This window comes from Fukomys damarensis, unplaced genomic scaffold, assembly GCF_012274545.1.
Source record: "Fukomys damarensis isolate Sample0158 unplaced genomic scaffold, DMR_v1.0_HiC HiC_scaffold_37, whole genome shotgun sequence".
Lineage (NCBI taxonomy): Eukaryota > Metazoa > Chordata > Mammalia > Rodentia > Bathyergidae > Fukomys > Fukomys damarensis.
Window position 1 is genome coordinate 11186347 of NW_022900949.1, and position 11064 is coordinate 11197410.

An 11064-nucleotide genomic window follows, 5' to 3' on the forward strand; every position below is an offset into this window, starting at 1 on the left:
TGGCGGCGTGGTCCCCGGTGCCCAGGGCACCCTCCAGGGTGTCCAGCACAGCTTGGCCCACGCGGCGGTCAGCGGTGGCCAGGCCTGGTGCCTCCAGCAGCTGGAACAGGGCACTGGCCCGAGCCACGAACTCCAGCAGCACAAAGCAGGTGAGCATGCCGGCCCGGAACACGCCCAGTGGCACCGCTTCGTGGTCGCGGCACTGGATCTTGTGCAGCAGGGGTGCCACCACCTCCTCTGGGGCCTGGCCGTCCCGGCAGATGCGCCGAAGCAGCTCACTGTAGGTCCGCCCATCCAGCCCCGGCTTCTTCTTGCGCCCGCTTGCACTCAGACACTCATAGGCCACGCTGACATTGTTATTGAAGGCTGTCCTATGGGTGGGAAGAGAGGGTGTTGGGGACACAGCCCACCTGGCACCTGCTCACCCAAGCATCAGGCCAGGCTGGCCTCAGGGCCTTTGCACCTCCACCCAGAGGCTTCCCAACCCCCGCATCTTGGCCTCCTCCACATGTCTCCGTCGCCTCTCCTTCCCCAACCCGCACCCTGCGTTAGGGGATGAAACCTAGTGCTTTTACACTAGGCTCCGTCCTCAGCCTTTTCTACTTTTCATTTTGAGACAGGGTCTTGCTAAGTCGCTCAGGCTGCGGTCGGACTTGTGATTCTCCTGCCCCAGCTTGCCAGGGTGCTGGGAAGACAGGTGTGTGCCACCATGCCCCGTGGCCCCTGGCTGCCTCCTGCCCCAGGCGGGAGCTGGGGTTCAGGCAAAAACTGGCCCCAGGCGTGCTGCACTCTCCCCGTGCTTCCAGATGTGGCCACTGAGGGCCTGTGTGGATCTCCCCACCCTTCCCATGGCCCACAGTAGTGAGCACTGCGGTGCAACACACGGGCAAGCGGAGCCTCTGAGCAGGCTGAGGTGAGGCAGAGAATCCCAGAGGGCAACGGCCGACTCCAGGGCCCTCTCCGTCCCCTGTGGGGTCAGCTCCGAGAGGAGGGTCAGGTTCCTGTCACGCTGCACCCTGACCTCTAGCCGGATACAGTGGGCACTCAGTCCTGCCTCAGAGCTCATTGCTGCTGTGCAGACAGCTTGCCTTCCAAAGCCCTGTCACAGAGTGGACACTGAGGCCGGGCTGTGGCGTTGGCACTCGGTACCATGCTGTTCCCGTTTCCCACACAGCACCCACTAGCGCCACATGACTCTGGCCCGCAGTGGCCTCCGCGTCCCCAGCGCATGGGTGAGTGATGCCACAGGGAACCAGGCAGATGCCAGTGTGTTTTGTGAGCTGTTATAGGCCCAGTTCCATCTGCGCTTTCATGCTGTGAGGGCGGCTCTGAGTTCTGCAGCGCCAGGAGCAGATGCCAGGGTCCTGGGACAGCACATCTTTCCACTCTCGAGCCAGGCAGTGCTGTGTGACTTGCTTTGGCTGCTGTGATGTGAAGGGAAGTCACGCGTGGTCCCCTTTCCAGGCACTTTCAGAGCCACTGCAAGCTAGGCGTGGTGGCGCATGCCTGCCCTCTTACCCACTCTGGAGGCTAAGGCAGGAGGATGATGAGTTTGATGACAACAGGTGATTTAGCAAGACCTTGCCTCAAAATAAAATAAAAAGGGCTGAGGGTGTGGCTCAGTAGTGAGCACTTGCTTAGAACCACTGAGCCAAATCCCCAGCCCCTGTTAGTTTTATTTTAAGAAGTCTCACTATGCAGTTCAGGCTGGCCTTGAACCTGCAGCAATCCCCCTGCCTCAGCCTCTAGAGTGCTAGGGCTAGGTTTAAGTGTGATTGAAACATCTGTGGGCTGAGAGAGGCCCAGCTCTGTGCCCTGGTTTCCCTCTGCCAGGCATTAGACCAGAGGATCTGCCTTCTGCCCACCCATGACTCTGGCAGCTGAGGAAAACTCCCAGCCCTCCTTTGGTTCCTGGGACATATGCCAGGCACCCTGGGTATGCGGCTGGGAACTGTCCGGACCTGCATTCCAGGATTTGTCCTCCACCTCCGGGCCTCATGGTCTTGCAAATCACTGAGCTCTGACCTTGCTTTCTTCATTTGGAGAATGCGGACCCAATCCCAGCCTGGGAGGGGCCCTGTGTCCCTCATCCCCGGCCCCACCCAGCTGTGCTAGCCAGGTGCTGTTGACAATGTTTTGGACCTCCAGGCAGGAAGACACGCAAGGCCACAAGGCAAGAAGTCACAGCCCGGTGAGACCTGGGTGGTGCCAAGGGATTGGGCAAGAAAGGCTGCCAGGGGGTGTCCACGCTCAGGCTGCCTTGCAGGGCTGAATCATGGGCAGGTGACAGGAGGGCAGAGCTAAGGCAGCAAGCTCTGGGCCTGAGCATGGGCTCCAGCACCATTGGGGTTCTGTCTGCAGGGACAAGGACTCTGGGGCACTTGTGAGAGCAGACTGCGGGGCTTGTGAGCATCTGACAGAAAAAGAGAGTGTATTTACACGATGTCTCCAGAAAGGGCCCTGGGAGCTTATTAACCTCCCCACCCCCGATACCAGGGATCAACCTCAGGACCTTGCGCTTGCCAAGCAGGCCTGGTGCCACTGAGCTAAATTATTGGCCCCGATACCCCACCTTTGACCAGTGGTTTTCCATGCAGGGGACACAGGACAGTGATGGCTGTCAACACTGGGGGAGCCCCTAGCCCGGAGTGGGTGGCAGTCCGAGAACGAGGGCCCTGGCTTGGCCTGTTCCTGGCGGTGACCTACAGAAGGTCATTGTGCCTCTGACTGCCACATTCAGCAATGTGGTGGCCTCAGGGGCCAGGCTCTCGGGGCCTGACTCCCGCTCTGCCCCCAGGTGGCCTCTGGACAGCACTTCCTGTTTGTGCTCCAGGGAACTCTGCAGGTCAGTAAGGCACGAGGCCAGTGCGGACACGGAGGCTGCCATCCCTTCTCCTGCCTGGTGCATGTTGCTCGCCTACCTGGCTGTCATCTCAGGACACTTAGGCTTCCTCAGCCCCTGGGGTGGCCAGCACTTTGCATTTCTCCAGAGATAGATAGCTACAGAGGGCTGTGGGTGACTTCTCCTCACGGCTGCAGGAGACATGTGCTGTGTGGCTGCGACGGGCATGGGACTCGGACCTGCCCGAAGAGCCGTCCCTCTGCAACTTCTGTGGTCAGATCTGCAGGGGACCTTGTCCTGGCCATGTCCCCCGACAGGAGCAACCTCTTGTAGGTCAGGCTGGGCCACTCTGTGCACAGTTCCCCCTTATGCGGTGGCACAAGTCCTAATCGAGCCTCTTCTGGATTGTGGACTCCGGCCTCTTTGTGACTTCTGTCTCGAGGAGTTGTGCACTGGCACCACGAGCAGCTGGTGGCAACACTAGGGACGGCGGGAGCCAGAGTGATGGGAAAGTAGGGGTTATCTGAGCGCAGGAGGGCAGCTAACAGTAAGAGCTGAGAGCTGCCGGCAGCGGGTAACACCCAGAGAGCTCCACTTCGCCAGTTCGTGATTTCTATGTGAGCTGAGCAAGGACCCTCAGCCGACTGGCAGCTCCCTGGAAGCCGGGACAGGGATCCTCCTCTTTAGGGGCCTGGAAGAAGAGGAGACAAGGCTCAAGAACCAGCCCAGGATGGACGCTTGTGTCCCGTCATTCTGCACTGCCACCAGCTGGCGGTGCAATGTTCCCGTCCTGGGTGACTGGTGACCCTGTCGTGTTCAACTGGATTTTCAGAACGTGGCCTTCTCCAAACAGGACCTTTGCATATGTAACCAGGTACGTGGGGTCATCTCTAAACCCAATAGCTGGTATGCTTTGACGGGGGCAGAGAGACACAGAAGTCAAGTGAGGAGGGACACAGAGATGGGGCAATGTGGCCCCAAGGCTGGGGACAGCAAGGATTTTCTGCAGCCACCAAAGCTGGAAGAGGCAGGAAGTACCCCTTCTAGAGCCTCCACAGGGAATGCGATCTTGCTGACACCTTGATTTCCAAATTCTGGCCTGCTCAACTTCTAGAGAATACATTTCAGGCATTTTAAGCCACTAAGTTTGTGCTAGTTTGTTACTGCAGTCTTGGGAGATTAATATAATCTTATATCTTCATCTGTGATTTTTATAGGGTGAGTGCTTGGGCAGTGTTCCACCTGGGCAACCATCCAGGTTGGCCTCGTCGCTGACCATTTTTCCTCCTTGAATAGACTCTTCTAGATGTCCCAGGATGCCACATCCTCCTAGCTTGCTCCTTCATCTTTGGTTCTGCCTGCTAGTCATTTTCACGGTTCTCCAAGGCTGGGGCTCCTGAGAGGGCAGTCCTGAGGGTCACATAGCCCCTCCTAGTTAATAGCCTCTTGTTCCAGGGCTACATCATAGCTGCAGACCCTCTGTCCACACCTCGCTTTGGCTCCTATGGGCAAGCAACTCCGGTGATGTTCTGCAAATCAGCACTCCCCACCCTGGCCCCAGCAGAACCCTGTGCTCAGCTCTTGAAGAAACTGCAGAATCCGCCCTCTATAGACCTCTCCTTCCCCCCAGGCCCCTGCCTGCTATCATCTCAGGACACCCAAGCTCCTTCAGCCCCTGGGGTGGCGATGGCTTGCTCTGCTGTTCTGCCCAGCTCCCCTGGGACTCCCTGGGGACTCCACTCTGGGGGAGCGGGAATCGTCAGGAGTTTAGACCCCCAGTGACCTCACCTCCCTTGGTGATTGGCTGAACACAGCTCTGCCTGGCTTTCTCCCCTTTCCCTCCTAGGTCTACCCCTCTAAAGGCACCATGCAGCCACCTGCCTTGGGCACTGTTTCCAGGGACCCCTATTTTATGGTTTCTATCTAGATGTCCTCCAAGAGCCTCATGCTCTCATTGGTGGGGCTTCCGGAAGATGACTGGGTTATGGGGCTATACCTGACTTGCGGTTAGGAGGTAGAGTCTGGTTGGAAGAGGGGGTTTCTGGGGGTGTGGCCCAGGGGAGTTTATTTTCCTTCTCAGCACTGCCGTTCGCTCTCTGCTTCCTGTCCGCCATGAGGTAAGCAGCTTTCCTCTTCCACTATGCCGCCGACCATTCGAAGACTGAAACTTCTAAAACCTGAGCCTAAATAAACCTCTTCTCCCTTAAACTGTAGGTCAGTTTTTTGTCCCAGCAATGAATAAAGTGACTAAGACACCCTGAGATTCCAGCTTAGACTTCCAGAGAGTGGCCCTCTGACTGAAACCTGTCACGTCAGCTTCTTCTAATCTACAGTAACGCTGAGTGTGGGCTCAGACCACTGCCACCCTGGGGACAGAAGTGACCAACAGGGCCCTTGCACCCCACTTGATTCAGCCCTAGTCTAGACCTTCCCAGGGCTGTGGTCTCACACTCAAGTGCTAAGGTGGCCTTTGGGCCAATACACCTGCTGGCTGTGAAGAGCCTTGAAGGACTGGGTCACCCATCTCTAGGTCCAGCCTTGCAGCTGTTGGTTCTGGCTGAGCTGATCAGGATGCCATGGAGATGCTAGGAGGTGGCTGGCAGAGTCGGGTGGGCCGGATTGCTCTGTGACCTTGGGCCCAGCCCTCTTATTTCAGGACCTTCAGAGCCAGAGGCACTGGTGCTGGTGGGTGCAGCTCAGTGGTACACACGTCTAGTAAGTGTGAGGCCCTAGGTTCCATTCACAGCATGCAAATACCAATCCGAGCCAAACCAAGTAAAAACAACAGTCATAGAAGGGAAGCGCAAAGGCCGAAACAAATGAGACCCTGGGTTGAGCCGTCTCAGCACCAACAAGCCCAAATTCACCAGCACCTGTCCAGGACCGCGCGGACTACAACTCCCAGAGTGCCCCGCATCAGCGCCAGAAAGAGGCGGTGTGCCTGTGCGTGGCAAGCTGGGAGCTGTAGTCTGACCCAATCCACTCCACTCTGTCCTAGGAAGCACACGGACTACAGCTCCCAGAGTGCCTGTGAGAGCTGGGTTCAGCGCGAGACACACCGGGAGTTGAAGTCCAGCCACCGTCCCGCCCGCGCGGGTCCGCACCTCTGCGAGTGATGAGCCAGGCGAAGATGCCAAAGCGCACGGCCTAGACGTTGCTGCTGCAGTAGGAGCTGCCCCGGAGGCTCCCCAGCGCCGCCGTTGGCCGGAGAACGCAGGCCCATGTTCTCGAAGTAGTGCGCCAGAAAAGCTATGGGCTCCTCGGGCCGCGCCTCTAGCACCTTCAGCAGGGCTGCGCGCAGCATCTCCGTCACGCCGACCTGTCGCAGGAAGTCCTCTTCGCTCTCGACGCCTGCCGCCGTCCGAGATACCGACGGCCGGCCACTGTCTGCGAAACTGGCCGCCGGGGTCCCCGCAGGCCGCCGCTTCTCCACTGCCGCCATCTTCGCTGAGGGCAGTGGGGCCGGAAGCGTTGTATTCTAACGGCGCGCAGAGGCCCCGGGAAGCCATGTTGGTTAAGGGCAGATATCATCTGCGGGTGGGGGTCCGGACGACTATGAGACTCCAGAAAATAAAAGAAGGCCATCCCTTTCCCAAGGTCTAGTTGGCATTATGTTTTGCTTCTGTTTGAATATAGTGTATCGACTGGCGCTCTCGGCTCTGGCTCTGAACCTGCACTTTACCAGATTCCAAAATAGCTCGGTAAGGGCTTGATTTGTGGCATGAAGCCTTAATGCTTGCCATATTGCTCGTGGGCGAGTCCTTTAGTAGCATGGTCTCTTAGCAACCAGTCTCCCTGGGTATCAGAGCAATCCTACTTAGCGCGAGGAAGGACGGATCTTCTCAGACTCCAGGAATGAGAGCCGCCTCCAGGACTTTTTCAAATGCTGGTCATAGTTTCTGCGTTTGGGTCAAGTTCGGCCCAGTTCTTAGCTTCCTTCCGCTCCTTGTGAGTGCGCAGCGCTGGGTTAGAGGTCGGTTTTGACCCCATTTCTGTCCCTCAGCAGCCTGGGTTTTCAATGAGCCGCCCAGGTTATACTCTTCCTAGCCACCAGATGGGGCATTCTACCACTGCGTCTACTATAGCTCTGAACTGTGGCGCCCCAGTTCCGTCGGGTCCAAGGTCCTCCTTTCCCTTCTGGGATGGCCAGCCCTTCGACTGCCCATCTCATTTCTAAAAGCTCTCCCAACTCTCCCAGCTCCTACTCCCCCTGAAAACAAGGCATTTCCCACCCCATAAACCGCCCTCAGTGTCTGTCCACAAAACCTCCGCACCGAACAATTCTCTAGTCCTTTGGAGACTCCTAGTTTCTCATTAAACTGTAGTGGCCCCTCACACAGAAGCGTCCACAAGCCCGTCGTCTCCCAGCCCAGCAGGCCCTGGTTTTCCCAGCTTCGCCCCATAGCAAAGGTGAACACCTGTCGCTGGGCAGTCACCCAGCGTGGCGTAGCATCGGAGATGTGAGGAGGTCTCGGCCTTTCTCTCAACACGATCGGCGTCACCAGTGGTCAGATCACGTGGCCTTTATTCTCCAGCCGTGGACCCTCAGGGTGGGGGAAGCCCGGCCAGCTGGGGATAGTGGTCACAGTTGCGTTGGCCCCCGGGGAATAGGGTACACAGTCAGCCCTGCCGCTGCCCAGAGCCCTGCAACTTGGTGTGTGGAGACACCGGTCACCCCACTGGGTCCTGTACACGGAGCAGCCCCAGAGAGACAGGCGGGTGAGTGAGGTCCCTGGCTGCTGGCCGGCAGTGTTTCCTCAGACCATAGGCGACCAGGGCTAGCAGCAGCAGCAGCCCCAGCACCACACCGCCCATCCACAGGGCCTCAGGCGGCTGGACCACCTCAGGGCTGGATGCTGGAAGGGGAAGAGGGTGGTGGTCAGGGCCCCGGACACCTCTGCAGGCTCCACAGCAGCCCACGCCGCCCAGGGGTCCTGAGGTCTCACCAGGGATTCTCATGAACCTCCCCAAATGTACCCAGGGCCTGATAGGCTGGACCTGTCTGGCAAGGTGGCCGCTGGCCACCATCTGCATGTGACATGGAGATGCTTGAACGGAATAGAGCTGCCTATCTTTCCATGGCTTAGTGTGAAAAGCTCGAAATATTGTGAAAAATAATGTGAAATACTCGGGTTCACACATTTTCAGGTAACCATGTTGACTTTTTCCTTTCCTCTTCCCTTTCCCTCTCTCATTCTCTTTGCAGTGCTGAGGATTGAATCCGGGTCTTTGCACTGAGCTCCATCCCCAGTCCTTTTCAAGTATGTTATTTTGAGACAGGGCCTTCATAAGTCGGTAAATTGCCCAGGCTGGGCTCAAACTCGTGATCCTCCTGCCTCAGCCACTCGCAATGCTAGGATTACAGGCATGCGGCACCGTTCTTTTTCTTTTCTTTCTTCTTTTTCAGCTTTTTTGAGACAGGGTCTTGCTGTGTACTCCAGGCGAGTCCTAAACTCACTATATGGTTCAGACTGGCCTCAAACTCATGGTGACCCTCCTGCCTCAGTCTCTTCAGCCCTGGGATTATAGGCAGGCACCACCATGCCTGGCTCCTGATTCTATTTCTATTTTTCTTTTTTTTTGTATTGGGGATCGAACTCAGGACCTTGTGCTTTTGAGGCGGGGGGCAAGTTCAGACTGGCCTCAAACTCATGGTGACCCTCCTGCGTCAGTCTCTTCAGCCCTGGGATTATAGGCAGGCACCACTATGCCTGGCTCCTGATTCTATTTCTATTTTTCTTTTTTTTGTATTGGGGATCGAACTCAGGACCTTGTGCTTTTGAGGCGGGTGGCAGCACCATTGAGCTGTCCTCCTAGCCTGTAAGGCTCAGGATCTACAGAAACCTCCAGCAAGGAAGCTCACTGGTCAGATTGGGAAACTGAGGCTAGCACGGCAAGGCCCTTTCTTGTTTAAAGTTGTTAATCTGCCTGTTTGTTTGAGACAAGGTATGTGCATAGTTCAGGCTAGCCTTGAACTTACTAGGTGGCCCAGGCTACGTAGGTGTGTGCTACCACACCTGGCTTGTCTAGTTTTTTTTTTTTTTTTTTTTTCTGGCTTGTGTAATCGTGAGCTAGGGAGCCTGTCTCTCCCAGTCCCCGTCCCTGGGCACCAGGACTCACAGGTACTCCAGTCTGCATTCTGGCCCTGCACAAATAGGCTGGCCACCTGACCGCCCGGCTCCAGGCGGCACTGGAACCAGCCCTCGGGGCTGGAGTTGGTCAGCATCGGTGCACCCAGCCATGCCCAGGCCCCAGCCTCCCTCCTCTGGTAGGCAGCTAGGCCTCCGGGGGCCAGGGTCCAGCGCACAGCCACTCCAGACCCGCAGGATGCCTGGCACAGCAGCCCCCAGGCAGCTGCCTTCTCGGTCGCTGGTGTGGGAGCCTGGCGGATCTCAGGGTGGCAGCTGCGGGGGCTGTGGGGGCTGGGCGAGAAGGCCTGCTTGGGGGTGGCCTGTGGGGAGGGGGTGTCTGGGGGCTCTGCGGAGATAGAGTTGGGGCGCGGTGTGGAGATGGAGTGGCGGGACCCCAGTGAGGTGAGGTCTGAGGGCTTCAAGAGGTCTGAGGGCTTCAGTGAGGTCAGGCTGGGTGGCTCCGGAGAGGTCTGGCTGTGCAGGACTAGAACACAGAGAAGCCATTTTTCTACTGTAGCCCAGGCCCGACTCCTCCCTGAGCGTCCCTGTCTGGCCCCTCCAGGACTCTCCCAGACCACTCTGGTGGCCGAATATCAGAGTGGGCAGAATCAGGCAAGGGACCTTGAGCCACCACTTTCCCCTCCTCCCATCCTCCTCCTCCTTCCTTTTTTGTGCAACACCAGGGATGGAACTCAGTGTTCACCACTGAGCCACACCTGCCTGAGACATGATCCTGCTAAGTTGCCCAGGCTGGGCTCAAACATGGCACCTTCCTGCCTCAGCCTCCCAGAGATGATAGGAGCGTGTCATCAGGCCTGGCTTGTAGGGTGAACATCCCAGGAGTACAGCTGCCTCTGTGTCCCGTCACACGCCTCCCTGCCTCTGCCTGCAGTCCAGGCCCCAACACTCCACACTAGGACCCAGGGCCAGCCCGCTGACACAAGCATGAGTGTGAACGCTGCCCAGAGCACACACACACACACACACGTCGGTCACAGGAGTTAAGCACCTGCTGTGTGCCAGGGTCCTTTCTAGCTGCTGAGGACACAACCCTAGACGGGACATACAGATTCCCAGCTCTGTGACACCAATGGTAGAGGACAGAGAATGGGTACAACAGGACACAGAGGACACTGGGTGTCAATGGAGGGACAGGTGTGTGTGGGCACACCTGGGGGTGAGGGTGGGACCTTTACCCAGGGTACTCAGGGGCGGCCACATTAGGGTCACATTGGAGCAAAGAGCTGAGGAAGTAAGGGGGAGGAACCTCTGAGAGAGGTGATCCAGGGGGCATAGCCTGTGCAAAGGCCCTGAAGCAGGACAGAGGTTGGTGTGTGGGAGAAATAGCAGGGAAACTGGTGTGGCTGCAACAGAGGGAACATGTTAACAGGGCCAGTTGTGCAGGCATCTGTGGCCTATGGTGGCGCAGAACTTTGACCCCAAGGGAGATGGGAGCTGTGGAGAGTTTGGGAGGGTGGCACCGTAGGGCCCGCACAACATAGGTGCTCAGGAGACATCTGTTGAATTAATGACTTGCTCTCTGGCTGCCACAGAGTGGCACAGCAAAGATGGAGTCCAGTCTTCCCAAGTGCCCCATGTGCTGGGCACTGTGTCTGCCAAGCCCTGACTGGGACCACAGGTGAGGATGGGCACTGTGATGCGCTTGGCCTGGGTGGCCAGGAGTAACCTGCTCACCTGGAAGGGGCCTGCGGTGGCTCAGCTCCAGGCCGGGCAGCCGCATGGTGGCCTGGCAGTGCAGGGTGGCCGGGACGGGAGTGCTCAGGGTGGGCAGCAGCCAGCGCTGGGTCACCCAGAATAGCGGGTCTTCGGCCTCCAGAGCCGCCTCCTCCTCAGCCTCCTCCCGGCCCAGGGCCTGGACTCCCTCCAGCTCCTGGTCCCCCAGGAGCAGGGAGAAGGAGAGGGCGTCTGGGTCCTGGGCCGTGACGTTGTGGGCCGTGCAGGCCACCTCCCTGTCCCGCCCCGGCTCCAGGGTGGCCGGGGACACGGTCAGCTGGTCCGGGAAGGCTGTGGGCAGAGTGGGCCCAGGTGGAGCCCCGGGGTCAGGCTGGACTTGGTGGAGGGGCTGGGGCG

At 58.2% G+C, this 11064-nt stretch overlaps 2 protein-coding genes across 2 annotated transcripts in view; both read right to left on the reverse strand.

The window, feature by feature from the left end:
* Tpgs1 (tubulin polyglutamylase complex subunit 1) overlaps nt 1-6437 on the reverse strand; it is a 6940-nt gene extending 503 nt beyond the window's left edge. Inside the window, exons 1-2 of the mRNA XM_033759572.1 lie at nt 5947-6437; nt 3-371 (exon numbers count right to left, since the gene is read on the reverse strand). Coding sequence (XP_033615463.1) covers nt 3-371; nt 5947-6284 — 707 coding nt within the window. The 5' untranslated portion in view covers nt 6285-6437. The remainder of the gene's footprint in view (nt 1-2; nt 372-5946) is intronic.
* A 501-nt stretch (nt 6438-6938) lies between these two features.
* Madcam1 (mucosal vascular addressin cell adhesion molecule 1) overlaps nt 6939-11064 on the reverse strand; it is a 6700-nt gene continuing 2574 nt past the window's right edge. Inside the window, exons 3-5 of the mRNA XM_010635150.2 lie at nt 10669-10998; nt 8963-9457; nt 6939-7698 (exon numbers count right to left, since the gene is read on the reverse strand). Coding sequence (XP_010633452.2) covers nt 7514-7698; nt 8963-9457; nt 10669-10998 — 1010 coding nt within the window. The 3' untranslated portion in view covers nt 6939-7513. The remainder of the gene's footprint in view (nt 7699-8962; nt 9458-10668; nt 10999-11064) is intronic.